We start from the raw sequence: 17,251 nt of genomic DNA, 5'->3' as shown, positions 1-17,251 counted from the left end.
TCTGGATTTACCACTGCATAACTGAAAGGCATCGTCATGAGAGATTTCCACCAGTTCTTTAGGTTCAGTAAGATCTTGGTGCTGCTTTTGACCGCCTTGCTGGTCAGTCTTTTTGCCATAAAGTTTTTTTCCACTCATAGCAAATAGCCACTGAGTAATTGCGCTCTTTGCCGATCGATTGGCACTTTCTCTTGGTCTACACCATCATTCTCCTTGTTGCCCTATATATTAGTTTTTCAGGGGCTTAATTCATGCACCAATGCTGAAATCATCTTACAACAGCCCCTTTCCCTTAAACACACTCCCTTTTTTGCACTGCAGTCATTAGCAGCATAGGCAATTGATGTATCACACGCTCTCTTGGCCCCATACATCACAGCGCTCGTCTGGCAGTTACTCCATTTTTGCTGACTGTGTCTAATGTTTGTAGCAGCAGGCACTTCCCAGGTATACACCTTTGTCACTGAACCACTAAGAGCCTGTTCAGTCTGGCATGGTTCACTATTCCTTATTTGTTGTCCTTGCAGTCTTCATGATTGATCATAATTGTAGTCAGGCTTCTGCTTGTACTGACAATACCAGAGGCGACCATTGCTTAACTCTCATTTTCCAGGGGTGAGTGGGGCTCAGGATGTAATCTCTGACTTGCACTGCTTTCACCATAAGCAGGCGAGTTGACTGTGGCATCTCTGATTTTTTTTGTTCCTGCCCCTTTACGCCATCTCCTGCGGGGTCTGCATGTTTGGCTGTTCGTGCATGGCCACCATTCAGAGCACTACCCTCCTTCCCAAAACAAACCAAAGCTATCTAAACCTGCTGTGCCCTAGTAAATTTGAACCATCCATGTTAAGTTCCAATCAAGAGACCACATAGTAACTCCATTAAATTTTTCAGAAACATCAACCACTCTTCAACATCATCCCACACAGCACCTGATAATCTCACTGTGTGGTGAGCTACTTTCTCACCAGACGATGCAAAACCTAACCTCCTACAAAAGGCTCTGCCTGCGCTCACCACCGAGCATGCAAAATTGAGATGATTGAGCAGACATTGCACTTGTCTCAACTGCAATTTTGAACTTGTTAAATCCTCTTCCAGTAATCTAATCACCTTTTCAGTCTTACTTTGTTGTAATCTGGCTTCCATCACAATTGTGTCCAGCTCGGGTTACTAGAGCCCTCTGTTTTCTCTGGGGCAAGGGGTACTCCTAGATCCTTGCTACTGCCTTAAACATCTTCAATGCCCTACGACACTCTCTTGTCTCTTTGGCACCAATAAATAAAAAATCATCAAGATAATGAGTCATCAATTCATGGCCAGACCTCTCCGTGAAATACCATTGCAAAAAAGGACTGAAAATGTCAAACAACTTTTGCGATATAGCACAGACCATTTGTAACACAGTATCCACATAAAGTTGTCCATCAAACTATATACCCAATAGAGCGAAATCTTGTGGCTGTACCAGGAGCAGCTGAAAGGATGATTTATATCACATTTTGCTTACTCCAATCCTTGACCACATCGTCTCACCAAAACTATTGCTACATCTACTGATGCAAATTGTACTGTAGAATCTTCTTTGGCAATTAAAGCATTCGCAGAGGAGCCTTCAGGTCATGAAAAATGACGCAACATGCAAAACTCGCCCACTGCCTTCTTGGGAACCACACCTACTGGGGAGACCATAAGGTCCTGCAACGACCACTAATCAAAGGACCCACCATCCTCCTTTCTGTGACTTTTTTGTTTTACTATTTGTGGCATTTCTTTTGCTGACTTAAAATTTTCTGCAAAATGTGTCTGATGTGGTCCTTGGTACCTCAATCTAAATGTCCGTGAAACCCCATTTCAAAATTAGTGCATTGTTTCTGCTAGGATAAAAATCTAGCCATAAAGCTAGTGTTTTATATTAATTAGCATAGAAGCCCTTGTTTCCAGGTTGCCACTGTCCACCTTGCTCTCTGGCTTGACCAAGTTGCCCAACATTCATTCACTTGTTCCCTGAAACATTGCAACACCACGATTTCCCCTACATTTTGCGCTCTAATGTTTACATCTACATGGATATTTTGCACAATAGCCCCTGTTAAATTCCCAGTAGGCTCCCTCCAAGACCCCCCCAACACACACACACACACACACACACACACACCAGGGTGGAATGTACCAGAAAGGGGTGGTATGGTACTGCTAACCCACTGGCTATATGCAGCGCTGTCTGAGAGTGCATAGGTGACATCTATTGCAGCCAGAATTCGTTGCTCACTTCCCTCCATTGTTTGTCCCTAATCTAGCCTGAAACTCTTCTTTATAATGAAAGCTGGCCATACCCACAGAGTCTCTCTGTGAGTTTCTGATGGTATCAATGTATTTAAAAAAGGATACTGATCATTCTGGAAACTTTTCGCAATATACGCTGGCATATATGAGTAAAGCGTATGTCAATGTTTGTGGGTACTCGGTCTACACAGTAGTTCCCACGATTCTTCTTTGGATTCCTCCTCAACTTGCAACTCAATATGTAGTAGTAAATTGTCTTTTCCATATTTTTTCTTTATCTTTGGGAGGTAGGTGTGTCTCTAGTTGCATAGCTACTCCCATTTCATAGCTACTCCCATTTAAGGAAATCTCTTTGGGACACTGGTTTTGTCTTTGTGACACTGTCATCAGTCTTATCTTTAGTCTCCTCTGCCCCATGAGCTTTTGCACGGGAGGGAAGGAGTGCTTGTAGTCACACAGTTATCAAAGCTGCTCTCTCACCCTAGCAATGCCTCCCCGTGGCTCCGATGAAGCTCATGGGCTATAGTTTGGTAACATTAGTAACTAAAACTCGTATGATCATACCAATTGGGTATTGTATCAGTGCATGCTTTTCTATATGCACTAAAATCTGCAAAGTTGAGCAGGCAAAACCACAAGGTTGTTTTCTAACATAGAGTGGTACAGGGATCACTTTTTGGTCCTGAAGAGAAGTCAGGGGGATGGCTTCGAAACATGTAGGCTAGGGCGGTAGAAGCCCATCGCAGCATACAAACCTCCACTCCCCGCTTTTAATAATACCAGCTATAAAGAGTATTAAAATTTAGTTTCCACACAGCCAGGTATTTTTTAATCCCACTATATCCACTCAGACCCGTCCACTCTCACATCACACATAATATCACTTAAAGAATAAGTGCTCCCACGTCATCGTCGGTCGTAGCATGCCCGTCCCGCAGAGGGGCGGGAAGAACCCGATGATGAAGCATGCCACCAAGGGACTTTTGGGTGGGTGAGTCATGTTCTACAAAGCAAACATTTTCAGGGCTTGGCTCTTGTATGGGCTCTAAGAGCCAAGACAGAGCCTTAACTCGGCTCTGGGGCTCTCCCTGTTAATTTGTGAGCTCGCCCACTGCTACCCCCAAACCACACCGCCCAATTTCAGTTTTAAAAATCGTAAAAAAGCAATACAACTTTCTGAGGTTATGATGGAGGAAGCAAATATTAGGTGGCTTCCTCATGGCCTCCTCTTCTGTGACTGGGTGGGCCAAAGGTCACGTTTGGGCCACCAAGCCCACCTGTAAGAACCGGGCCTGGATCACATCATCTGGTGAAAAGCCCATGGTCCCCGCCTTTCACTGCAGAAACAAAGCACGTGCCTCAATCAGGGGGGTCCACGCTTCACACCTGGTAAAAGCGGCCCTTTGCGCCACACCAGCGAGAGATGGTCTGCGAGGTGAGCCTGCGCTCCCGGGCTCCAAGCACAGAAGCAAGAGATGCGGTGGGCCCGCAGATAAACAAAAGTGACAGCTTGTGAAAACGAGAAGCCGGGCCAGCGGGGGGAGGCTCGCATTCAGGCGCGAGCTGCAGACAGACTCCTGCATGTTAATGAACTAAACTAACCAGACAAACCTATCGATCCTTTCCCCTTCCTTGGCTGCTCGGATGGTGCAGGCCAGGTGGGCGTGCACAAGCTTCTTGTATAGGGGCAGTGCATTACGACCTCCTGTTTAGCCTGCTACAGTGGCGCTGGAAGTAGGGGAGCAGAAAGTGCTGCAGCACCCCCACAAAACTTGAAAGAGTTTAGACGACATATGAACAAGGAAGTCGCAATCAAATGTTTCCTTCAGGCAGCATTTTTTTGTTTCTTCAAAGACGCATATCACCTATTGCATTATGGAGGATGCGCACCTCCACTCTAAATCTACCACCACCACTGGCACACCACCGATGCCACACACCCCCCTCAGCCCCCCCTCCGAAATCAACCCGCCCCCAGATTTAAGAGCTATATTAAATATACGAACTGGGTATCTGCAGGTAGTTCGCAGTGTTGTCTTTGTGTGTCACCTTTCCCCTTTTCGGCAGCATTGACGCTGCCATGACGCGGCCTTGCCCCGCGACTGATGCCGTGAGCGAGGTCTGAGCCCTCCCGCCTCCACGCGTCTGTCTCTGTGAAGGGCTTGCTTCTGCAGTGAGTGATGTGGCGGCCGGGGTGGGTGAAGCAAGGAGTTGCAATAAAGCTAGGGTGACCAGATTCTCAAAACAAAAAACGGGGACAGGTCATAGACATAGAAGTAGGACTATGGTTTGCAGTAACCATCGACATAAAAGTAGGACTATTTGACAGCTGTCATAGACATAGAAAAAGGACTACAATTACAGCTCCCTCCACAGACCGAGATGAAGCATTACAGACAACAAATCCGCGGTCTTTTATTGGCAACCCTCTCCTTCCCACAGCAGCATTAGTACTTTTTATTACATTTACACTTTTAAGGACTATAGCATATATTTGCCAAAAATCTATAAAACATCACAGGCTAGCAAACGCCAGATTTACTAGCTTTATCAATGCTCGTTTCTATAGCTGCACGTCAGCACCACATAAAGTACAACTCACCAATGTTGCTTTGTTGCTCATGACAGAGAAGCATGGGAGGTAAACTGTGGAATGCTAAATTGCCAAATGGCAGCCATGGACCAATGTACAAAAAAAAACTTCTCTCCAGGTATTACTGCCTTAGGGTCTTAAGGGTGGCAAAGGTTGGCCGACCACACTGTCCTCCCACATTTGCGTAGTTACTGCTGAGATGTCATGTTACCTTACTGGGGTATGTATAGTGCACTCTAGCCATTGGTATCATCTCATAGTGCAATAGTGTGAAGACCTGAGCAAAAAGCTCGAGCAGCGCTGCTCGCCTCTCCCACGGGCGTTAAACCTGCTCCTTTAAGTCCTTTCCAGCTAAACAGTTTGCCGTGATCTGAAAGGTCAGTCAAAAGGTCAAGTCATAGCTTTGATATGGAGAACACATAGCATGCATCAATTGGTAATGAATAAAACATGCAATGAGCAATGCATTAATCCTTGCACGGTATGCATAAGGGCTACTGAAAAGTTTGTATGACTATGAATACAAGCTACAGGATGAAGAAATATTGTTTTATCCAAAGAAGAAACTTTGGCTGGCACGATGACGTAGGTGGCGCTGTGTGTAAAATGTCTCTCTTCAAAGGATTTCCCTTCTTGCTACAGCGCTCACCACAGCGACGACACATGCCGTAAACAGTGCAAAGAGAGCATGCGCGCGCATGCTCAACCGGAACAATGAAAAACAGGGACATTTCTGTGTTTAACGGGGACACTGTTTGAAAACAGGGACATTTGAGTCACTTGGAGAAAAGTGTCGGGACACGGGGACATTTCCCCAAAAACGGGGACCGTCCTGGGAAAACGGGGACGTCTGGTCACCCTAAATAAAGCGCAAATAGTTATAATAACGTTCTTGGTTAGAAGCCTAAACGATTGTGGTGAGTGTTGCATCGCATGCAGGATAGATGGTAGGACAGTTCACTGGGTTAATGCACCTGCCACATATATCGAGGCTGTTTCCGCCCGTCATCCACTAGGGTCAATAACATAAATATGTTATAGTAACATCTAATATATTTTGAGTTGTGATTACGTTTGCTCTAAGACGTCGGATTTCATCGCCACGGTGGGCACTCAAGTTTTTAAATACATGCCTATGGGTCTAGTAATTTTCTAGGTTTCTCGATATCACATTTTTTTAAAGCTAAATTACACTGGTTGACTTTATATCACTGGTGGAGATTGAAAAAGCTCTGAATGATATTGACGTTTTCAGGGGTGTATCTACCATTAGTGCACATTTCTGTTACCAGAACCCAGGTGTCTGATGGCCTAATGTACCCTAATGATGATGATCTTTTAATATCCATCCAGGAGGTGGTGGCATTTTTCTTGCTTTCATTAAGGTCACTACCACCTTTGCTACTCTGCAGAGTTGTTGTCTTTTTTAATACTTCTAAGGTAAGGGAAGGTCTTCCGAGATGTTGCTGGATGCTCATAGGACTTGTTTCAGCCCATAGAAACGTTATTATTATTTCAGTCCACAAAATTTACTCCGGAAACTAAAAGGTAAAAGTTGTGGCTGAGTTTCCTGATTGTTGCTGAAAAGGTGCCGCTTGATTGGGTCAGGGCTTGGATTTGTGGAGTATGAGCGAGAGGAGCTAATCCTATAGCAGAGGTAGACTGAGTGACCCCGAGGGCTGCTGTCAGTCAGAAGATGTCCCTCTTACTCAGAAGGTTGTACCCAGGGGCGCAACACGGGTCCCTGCCCTGCAGGGTACCCTACAACCCTTCATGGGGACCTTATTCAGCCCAAGGTCAGTGAATATCTGTGTGATATAGGATACTCGGGGGCCACTCATCACATTTTGCAGGGGATACCCCATCATTTTGCGCTAAGCGACTTCCATCGGGGCTGTGTATTAAAAGGGGAGCTCTTTTCCATCAGTTAGCGGTCAGACTTCTAAGGGATGCCAAGAGAGAGCTCTGTTCTGAAATAGATATGTGAGCTGCATTGTGCTTCGTGTCGCCTTCTGAAGTCCATGAGGCCTACACGCTGAACGCCCACATGAAGGATGCGTTGTCATACTGTGATTGACCAGATGTGGCTTAAAAGAACAGCTTCTAGTTTCAGGCAAGAATATATGTACATGATGCTTAACCAATGCTGGAATGTGCTGACTGTGTGTGTGTGTGTGTGTGTGTGTGTGTGTGTGTGTGTGTGTGTGTGTGTGTGTGTGTGTGTGTAGTTGTGTGTGTGTGTAGTTGTGTAGTTGTGTGTGTGTGTAGTTGTGTGTGTGTGTGTGTGTAGTTGTGTGTGTGTGTAGTTGTGTGTGTGTGTGTGTAGTTGTGTGTGTGTGTAGTTGTGTGTGTGTGTGTGTGTAGTGTGTGTGTGTGTGTAGTTGTGTGTGTGTAGTTGTGTGTGTGTAGTTGTGTGTGTGTAGTTGTGTGTGTAGTTGTGCCAAGCAAGGAGAGCAGATCCCCTTTACGGACTAAGGCGGTCTCGTTTAAGGCCTCTCATTTCCAGCCTTTAGCAGCCTCAGTGATGTTATCTGTGCCGTGCTTCTCTGCAGTAGCCTTGCAAGTTGCTAAGAAGCCTGTGGGTGTTTAATGTACTTCACAAATAGCATTTCTTCATCATCATTAAAAACCCACCTCAGTTGAGTTTCTGCATAATACTTCACAGCACAGATGTACTTCTGGTATATAGGCCCAAACACCGCACAGTGCACTATGAATAGTTTATTTACTCTTTTTTTTAAACTTTATTCCTCCTCGAGCCAGACTCCACCCAGTGTGGGAAGTGGAGGGTGGCGTGGCTACTCCCTTGATCTGCCCCTCTGAGGAAGTGTACAGGCCTTGGGCACGCTGGTATGGTCCAGATGCGCGCCTCGGCAGGGAGCGCGCAGAAGCCTGGCAGCCTTCTTATTCCGTGGTGAGCTTCAGAAGCAGCAACAAAGACCACAGAGATGAAGCACTGAAAGGCAGATGCCCCGCTCGCTGGCAGCTGATGGGTTCCAGCAGAGTTTATTTGTACTTCGGCATTTCTGGTCATGCTGAGCATTTTGGATCGCGAGCACGTGCCTGGGAGTGGAGGCAGGCGGGAGCCTGGGAGTGGAGGCAGGTGGGAGCCTTTGAGTGGAGACAGGCGGGAGCCTGGAAGTGGAGGCAGGCGGGAGCCTGGGAGTGGAGGCAGGCGGGTGCGCTACCACTGACCGAATGTTAGCAGGAACCGATGAAGCTAGGAAGCTGAAAAAGGGCGGTAGGAGTCACAGGAATACAGTATAAAGCATTTGTATCATGGGCTTTGGCATCAGTTTAGGATATGATTCCATCTTGGGATGCTAACTGTAGGTATTTACGAAGAGAAATGACGAGACCACAATGAGCTCTTCCCACATTAAACCTAAAAGTATCTTACACTGAAATGGCAAGGAGTGCTTGAGCTCAGGCCCCAGGCGCATTGACAGAGAATACCCCATACTAAATATGGGGGTACACTTGAGGCAACAATTGAACTATTTCTACCGTAGTGTGTGGGTCCCAAAAGTAGAGGTCCTCGTCGGCATTGAGGTTCACAGCCAGAGGTCTTTGGGCGCCCCTACACTGCATTGGTTAAGGTGGGGTGTCGACGACACGTATACGCATAGTTTTGACAACATAGTAGACCATGTGGTGACGGCCATACTGCCATAGTAAGTTGAGATGGTGATGCATTGAAAATGTTTCTGGGCTTCCACTGATCCAGGCTTGGATTCCTCTTCACCTTGGTCGACATAATTCCCCTCCACGTGGTTCTAGAGCCCCCTGAATAATAGCCGCTTTGCATTTCAAGTTTGCGTATTTTTAAGGTTGCAATTCCACTGGTGATAGCTGCATGGATTGTCTAGCACTGAACTAATTTCTTTACGGAACAGCACTATGTTCAGAAAAGTACCTTAATAACAGTGAGATAAATTAATTATGTGATAAAATAGTTTGTTGCACGATGAAGAAATGGAAACTGAATATTCTCTGGTACCATGTTGCCCTCAATTCACCAAGGCCTTTCTGCCCCAGGTGAGAGCAGCACCTTCAAAATGTTATTCAGTCTTCAATTCTCAACCAAGGTACCTGGATTCTTTTGTTTCATAAGGTAGACTAACCTTCTCGTTTGTCATTTTCTCTGCAGCCCTCCACCCTCCAGGAAACTGTATACCTACGACAAATCAGACGAGGAGCGGGACATGTTTGATAGCACCTACAGGTCTAAATACTCAACAAGAAGTTATAACTTAAGCGACAGCGACTCTGAGACCAAAGCCTCTGATGCCACTGCGTAGCACGGCCACACAGCATCTCTCTTTCCCACTTCCCCCGCCAAAGGTGCCCGGTGGAATGAAGGCACATGGTCCTCCTGGCCAGTGAGTGGCGCGTTTCATCTGCGAAACCATCCTAGAAACTGTATTAATCAGTCCAGAAAGGAGAAACGGTGGTATTGGTATAAGGGGGCGGGGACACGGCTGGACTCTTGCTGCATCCCCCACCGCTCTGTAAGAGGACATGGCAGATTCTGAGCACAGCTCCCCCCCTTCCCCGTGGGGACATTGTCCCATGCTGCTCTGAAGATTTTGAAATGCCTTGGCTGTCTACACATACTGTCTGCATGGCAGAAGAAATGATTGAACTCACCCTTCCTTGATTCCATCTTCTCCAAAACTCCCTAATCCCTTCCTCATCAAAAAGACTACCCAGAACGAATTACAGGGAATGAGTTTTTGTAGCCGAATGGGCTGACTTGATAATCCATAATAAACCAGGATTCTTACTCGAGCATTGGCACTCTGGCTGCTTTCGTAGGGGTGACATATCCCATCCGGGGATAAAAAATGTATGATTTGATGTGTCTCATTCTCCAGCTTTCAAGTAACTAATGACCCAAAATTTATTTTATTCACAAATCAGTGGCCAATTTGGCCGATAGATATGATGGTAAAGAGGTCACTGCTTTCAGTGTCAGTACGGGATGTTGACAATGAATGGCTGCATGAGGCGATGCTGGTGTGGAAGCTGGCCTGGTTGTCAGATCTGTGGTTGTCCACTTGGGTGGATGGATGGTAAGGGCCAATGACTCTGTACAGCACTTAGCGGTCAGGATGGAAAGAATTCATAATAGTAGTGTTGCATGAACATTGCTTTTATACTTGTCTTAAGCCTGTCTGTGTGCTTATAACCGACCTGATTATAGCAGAATCAAGAGCTGCACTGCAAGAGGGCCGAACCCCCCGACAGTTGATGGTAGTACATACCCAGGACAAAGTCTGTTGAAAACAAGTGGGTATGTGGGATACTATTGCCTTTCTCTATATTACAACCCTGGAGGCCTATCAGTGGGTGGGCATGTAATGTAAAGACACATCCCCCCCAATGTGCTATAGTTGAGTGTTGTGCGTTTGAGTGTCAAAACCAAGCTGTTTCCTTTTTATAGACCATTTGGAGATACTACTAGTGTTGTTTGTATGTGCTTGATGTTTCAAGATGATTTAAAAAAAAAATCAGTATAGTATTAATCCTCAGCTTTATGATCCCCAGTTCTTTTTCTCATTTACACTCTTTCCGCCACCAGAAAGAAGAGTGAAGGAAAAAGTTGAAGGTATTCACAGTATATCATCTAAATGTAAATATATCGAGATGAAAGTGTGTAGAGAAAGTTCAGTATACTTGGTGCTCACAGTTCTGGGATCCTGGGATTTTTTCCACTTTCGACAGCTGTTTCCTTGGCCTGCCTTGCAGAGAAGTGTTCAGAGGGCTATGAACTTGCTTAGAAGTAAACATAGCTTTTTGGTGTTTTAAGTTCTTAACATCTTCTGAAAATCAGTGTTGCACTATCCATGGCCAGTTAAGTCTGGTTTCCACTTAATGGCGCCTCTGGTTTAACATGTCCGTGCCAACACGTATTGGTGGCGGTTCTTCTGGGTGAACTTTGAAAGTAACCCTACCTATCTATCAGTGCTCTCCTATTCGTGCTGTGAGCATGTATTACTGAGTTTAACAATTGTTTGGCGCAGGCTGAAAACCAGATAGTATGTGGAACATTGTTGCTCAGTGGTATCCATAATGACATACAAAGACATCCAGACAGGGTTTTTCAGAACCTAAGCAATATAAAAAAGCACATAGAGATTTGCTTATTATGCCGCCGTACATTCATGGTACATTTTTTCCATTGCGTAAATGCATACAAATGTCTTTTAAGAAAAGTAATATTCATCTATTTTTTTATAATTGTTAACTTTATATTCTATTTCATTTTTTTCATACCGTTCAATATTAATAACAAGGTTTATCCAATACGGCTTAAAACAGAAAAGAGGTGCTAACTGTTAGCCATGTCTCAGATATTTTACCGCACTGTGCTGTGATAAAACATATAGAATATGTTGACCTGTTTTACCGCTGTACATTTCTTCAAATGCTCTGCCCTCTTCACGACACCACGTCATCTGATCTTTAAATTCATTTACCTCAGTCCAGGTGACTTCGTGTGGGAATTTTTTCATAAGTGCCAGGACAATCGGAGGTTACCGGGCTCAGATTGTCGTAGTCAGAACTTTGTACCATATGTGTCTTGGCACTGAACCCCACTATTGAACTCAAAACTGAGAAGCAAATACGCGCCCTGAGCAGCAAGAGCTGACCCTTGGGGAAACGAAGCCGGGCACCTGGAGACTCGGAACTCAACAAACCACCCTTAGTAATTAATAAGTCAATGTCGAGCTAGTACTTTCTTATAAAGGAGAAAGTCGTTTACTATTGACATACAAGGCAATGCTGTACATAGATAACAGAGGACACATAATTTAATACACTTCATTTAGATAATACTTCCTGGCCGCTGAGAGACAGCCTGTGCTGCTCCTGTTGGACGAGTATCGGCTATAAGATAGAATAAAAACAGTCTCTTTGCCCTACTTGGGAAGGTGGAATGAGTAATGTTCCTTGGAAGGTCGAACTGACGTTTGCTCGTGATTGCGAATGCTTACTCGCTTAATTTTTGTTGGTATTTTTTCCCTTTTTGTGCAGTACCTTTTCTCCATTCAGTTCTGGGAGAGCAGGTAGCATCTGCAGGTGGTTTGTAGTGAGAGGTGGCAGTGCCCTACCAGATGGAGTGTGATCAGCATGGCCCACAAAGTGGGGTTTGTAGTGTCTCTGCCCTAGCCAAGCTCCCATGGTCGCAGTCTTGTCAAATGTGCCTGGGCACACTGATTCAGGTGACCCTAGGAGTGACCATAGGCAGCAACAGTACCAACTGAGGGCAAGTTGCATCTGGATCACTCCTCTCACAGTTCAGTGGTTCTCGCCTCTTGAGTTCTTCCTCGGGCGCAGCTACAAACAAGCGAAGAGCCAGCTCCTGTTCGACAGTGAGGCACCTGCTCCTTTTCGACTCAGCACTTCATGGTACTCTGTTTCTTTAGTGGAAACCACAGGATGGGGTGTGGAAAGGATTCTTTAGCCATCTCATACGTCTGGATGCTTGGTCGCCTGAGTGCAACTCACATGAAGTCCAGTTCCACAGCGACCTACAGATACGGCTACACAAGCTTCTGCTAGTGCTGCAGGAATGCCGCAGGGCTCACAGGCCTTGCCCTGTCAAAAAACGATGACACTACTGCCCTGTGTTGCAGTGGAGAGTTTCAGTTCCTTCCCCACTGCCCTTCGAGGAGCGTCTTCTTTGTTCAAGGGCACCTCTAATGCCCCTCTAGAGCAATCAAGCAGTTCAGTTCTCCTTTGCAGAGTCAAGGCAGCCTCTCCATGTAGGATTGTAGAACTCCCCAGTTTTCTGGTCCTGAACCTGGCAATAAAAGGTGGTTACAAATACCCCAACCTTAAGCACAGTGAGTTTCTGACTCACCGCAGTGTGACACTCCAGATTCTGGTAGAGAAATCTTGGCACCTTGCCTGAAAATGTGTGTCCAATCTTTATACTAAAATTTCAAACTGCAGTTATGTATTCCACCAGTGAGTTCTGAGACCGGTTTTGAGTATCTCTTGCACTTTTCTTCTTCCTCTCAGACTGATCCAGACATGATCTCTGTCTTCAAGTGCCCCAAAATAAGGACACTAAACAGGGTGAGGCTGGCCCATTTAACTTACGTGTTACCTTGTGGAGAATAGTCCTTACAGTGAAAAATGGGCGAAGAAAAGGTAGGGCAATCTGCCTAAGCTTCAAAGGGACCATCTGTCTCTACTCCCATCACATCCAAACGTCTGATCTAATATAATGCATTTCTAGAATGTTCTGTAGGAACCCTGCAGTTCACATTGCTGTCTTAAGACTCTCTCCACCCTCCAGCTAAAGTGCTTTTTAGATTTAAGAAAACAAAATGGATTCCAGTGTGGCAACATGTGATGTTCATGCTCAACACATAGCCTTTACATGCAGAAGAATACACACACGTCATTCATGTTTATTTTATGATGGGGCGAAGGACCAATGACAGGCCATGAGTGGCTGTCCTTTGCAGAGACGGATAAAAAGGTCTGTCTTCTTGACACCGCAGTCTGATCTATGTCAACACTGTCAGACCTCTGCAGCCTGATGAGCAGACAGCACTCATGCTTAATAAGTAGGGTGCACATGGTGTACCCCCAGAATACCACACATTCCCTGGGTTGCAGTCTGTCACAGAAAAGGCCTTCAAGGTACACAGATGATTGTCGTGTGTGCTGATGCGGGGGTCAAAAGACTACAGAGCTTGCTGTGATGAACTCTAGGCAAGCCGCCTGCTCTTCATTGCTGTGCAGGAAACAATTTCCACCGCAACACAAATAAATATATATATCTATGTATCGCTCTCTCTCTCTCTATATATATATATATATATATATATATATATATATATAATCTACTGTCGCAGTAGATAGTTATAGTTAGGATCGTGTTTCCATAGGAAATCTCAAAATTCTATTTTGAATAACTTTGGCGCTGGTTGACGAATCCTCGCGAAATTTTCGAAACAAATGGGGCGCTCCGCTCAGCTCCTACCCTGAAAGTCTTGGGGTGATTTGTCAAGTGGGGGCCGAGAAAAAAGGGGGGTCCCAAAACGCGTTTTCCCCATGCATTTTTCCATAGGACCTTTAGTCGAAGGTACAGCCCGAACGGCTGAACAGAATTACTTGAAATTTGGCAGAGAGGTAGTCCTCAGGTCAGGGAAGTGCCTTTTGCAGGTCTGGTGTCAATCTGTTCAGTATTTCCTGAGAAAATAGCATTTAAAAGCATATAAATATCTATACGCGCGCACCGTGCGCGCACGGTGCCGTGCGCGAGCGAAATTCTGATTGGTTGTTAGATGTCGGTAAACATTCGAATCGGTCGAAATCAGGAAGTGTCGGCCGCCATTTTGCCTCTCGCACTGAAAAGGAAAGGGGGAAAAAAGGTGGAAAACGTGAAAAGGGGGCAGGGAAGAGAGTTCCTGACCCCCTAGCCTTTGTCAGGGGGTCACAGAAGGACCTCCAAAGGGAAAAAAACATTTTTTCTAAATCGCGGGGTGCGCACGGTGAAAAACCTTGAAAAAAAAAAAAATAATAAATACATAACTTAGCATTTAAAAAACCGTACAAATTCACTTAAAAAACCATAGGTTTCACACAGGTTATAGTTAGGTGGATATTTCACTCGTAAAAAACCAATGAAATTCCCCCGTTATAGTTAGTTCAGATAACTATAACTCGCGCGACCGCCACTCTATCACAAGGATGATGTCATCAGTGATGTCATGAGTGATGCCACTGACCATGTCATGAGTGATGTAATATGTGACGTCATCAGCAGTGGATTGCGGTTTCGCGAGTTATAGTTATCTGAACTAACTATAACGGGGGAATTTCATTGGTTTTTACGAGTGAAATATCCACCTAACTATGGGCCATATGTAGGTAGGCTGTGTTTTGCGATTCTCTAATTGCAATTTTTAGGGAATCGCAATTAGAGAATAGCAAAACGCTATGTAGGTAGGATTAGCAATTTTGTTTGCGAATCCCACCTATTCCTTATTAGCGATTCTCTAATTGAGAATCGCAAATAAGGAATACCTTGCCATTCATTCCTATGGGCTAAAAGGCCCATAGGAATGAATAGGAAGACATTCTCAATTTGCGATTCTCATTTAGAGAATCGCAAATTGAGAATGCAATTTCAAGGGTGCAAGGGTGTCAACATGACACCCTTTTGCACCCCTGTAATGAGCATGGGTGCACATGTGGCGCACATACATGCCCTAAGGGCATGTATGTGTGCCAGATGGCACTTTGAATAATGCAAAAAACTGCATTATTGAAAGAAATCGCAAATTACCATCAACCTGAAGTTGGTGGTAATTTGCGATTCCTTAAGCCAAAATAGCACAACTTGGGTGCTTTCTGCATTGCATTTAAGGAATCGCTATTTGGGATTCCTTAAATGCATTTGCAAAATAAGGAATCGCAAATTTTGCGATTCCTTATTTTGCATGCAGATTTGCCTTCCTACATCCCACTTAGCAAAATTGCGATCGCAAACGCCGAAATTCGGCGAATTTCGGCGTTTGCGATCGCAATTTTGCTTTCTACATATGGCCCCATAATCTGTGTGAAACCTATGGTTTTTTAAGTGAATTTGCAAGGTTTTTTAAATGCTAATTCCTAACTATAACGTGTGTGAAACCTATGGTTTTTAAGTGAATATATATATATATATATATATATATATATATATATATATATATATATATATATATATATATATGTATATATGAGTGTTTTACAAACTGTATGTTTCAATCCACATTTGGGGGGGGCCATAGGGCAAGTAATGGCTACTGGTCCACAAAACATGGTGGTTGCAGGTCGTTTGCTTCTGGTGCGCTAGGGTCGGTCCTACAGCCTACAGTAGCTCTCTAAACTGGGTCAATTACACCCTCCTGCATTTGACTCTCAGGATAACAATGGCGAGTAGTCTGTAACTTCTTGTGGCGGTAGTGTGGGGCGTAGCAATTCAGAGCTCAAAAGACAAACAGCTCAATAATTAATTGTTCAGATATTGCTTTTCTTTTGTTAAAAAGCAAAGAAATTTGTTCACACCAATAGGTGATAGATACGAACCAGAAATGTTTACCAGCACAGCATTGCCTACTACAGGGGATATCTACACCGAAGTCATTAGACTAAACACTGGCGTGAACTCGCTATGGGTGCAGACGAGCAGCTTCTCTCTTTTTATGAAGCATAGTTTAATCTGCATATCCTTTACTAGACAGTTCTTTTTAAGTGTGGTTGTTGTTGAGAGAAGGATCCCACAGAAATCTGTAATAAAGCTCGCAGTCAATGTTAATTTCCAAGTTATCGGACCCTTGTTCGGCCTAAGCACAAGTGACCCTCAGGCAGACTCAGATCAGCTCAGTTTACTTTCCTGCAAACAGTTTGCTGTTCTCGGGTATCCATCTTCTTGGCTCGGCAGCTAGGCTTCTCCTTCCTCGGGAAGTCAGGTCCTGTGGGGCCAGGCAAACTCACATATCACATGCACACCCACACTTCTACCAACAATATGTGCAAACGCCAGGTGATATCCCTTTACCTGTTGGAGACTGGCTGTCTGACAGTGACCAGCCCTGGATTTTAGGAGTTCAAGTACTCTGTGAAGCACTCCCTTCCTTGCTCTTGAAGAACTTGGAACTGGAGCCTAGTGGGGTAGTTTGAATTCCACATTTATGCATAATTCCCAGACAGGGGATTTTGATTCCATTATTAGTGCCCATCACCTGGTTAGAGTTGGTTCCCTTTTAGGTCTCGCCTACGCAGTGCACATGCGCTGCACAGGAGGACCTTTAGCCGTCGCTCTGGTCATTTTCAAGCACACACTTGTGCTTGTGGCGGCATCCACCTTGCGGGAGCGAGCTGCGGCGCGCCACAAGCACGAGTGCAGTGCTTGAAAACGAGCAGACTGTGCGCGCACGCACGCAGCAATTCCCGGGCTCGTTCTCCCGCTCTCTCTCTCTCCCACTCTCTCTCCTTCTCTCTGCCTCCTGCCCCCTGCTGGTAACTGTACATTCATGCTGCCACTGCTGGTTAAAAGAACTATAAAACTTTCAATGCTGCAGCAAGAGAAACATAACTAGAAGTGTCAAATTTGGTAGTAAAATGTCACTTTTACCTAAACACTGAAACCATGGAAATGCAGTACAAACATATGAAATGTGAAAGCTTGGCAACAATGTACTTTCTGCTCTGTCTTGTGAATTGCTCTAGTGCCTTTGGAGCAGTCTACGCTATATAAAGTCACAAAAATAAAATAGCTAAAAGATAGAACAGTATGTTTTGCGGACTCTTCTGCAATAGGTACCAGCTTAAAAAAGAACTCTTTTTGTTTATACATTTTAC

At 44.9% G+C, this 17,251-nt stretch overlaps 1 protein-coding gene across 35 annotated transcripts in view; it reads left to right on the top strand.

Moving 5' to 3' along the window:
• Nucleotides 1-9,671, top strand: part of MYO18A (myosin XVIIIA) — a 768,001-nt gene extending 758,330 nt beyond the window's left edge. For 33 of the 35 annotated variants that reach the window (XM_085649183.1, XM_085649196.1, XM_085649193.1 and 30 more), the window contains one exon: nucleotides 9,030-9,670. Coding sequence is in view for 5 of the 35 variants with exons in the window: in XM_085649193.1 (XP_085505319.1) it covers nucleotides 9,030-9,180 (151 nt within the window). In the remaining 30 variants the exon portion in view is untranslated. Of the gene's footprint in view, nucleotides 1-9,029 lie in introns of all 35 variants that reach the window. The other 2 variants (XM_085649195.1, XM_085649162.1) reach the window with 2 other exon arrangements.
• Nucleotides 9,672-17,251: the final 7,580 nt, after the last annotated feature.

Source organism: Triturus cristatus, chromosome 3_2 (assembly GCF_964204655.1).
Source record: "Triturus cristatus chromosome 3_2, aTriCri1.1, whole genome shotgun sequence".
Lineage (NCBI taxonomy): Eukaryota > Metazoa > Chordata > Amphibia > Caudata > Salamandridae > Triturus > Triturus cristatus.
This window is presented reverse-complemented; position numbering and strand designations above follow the sequence as displayed.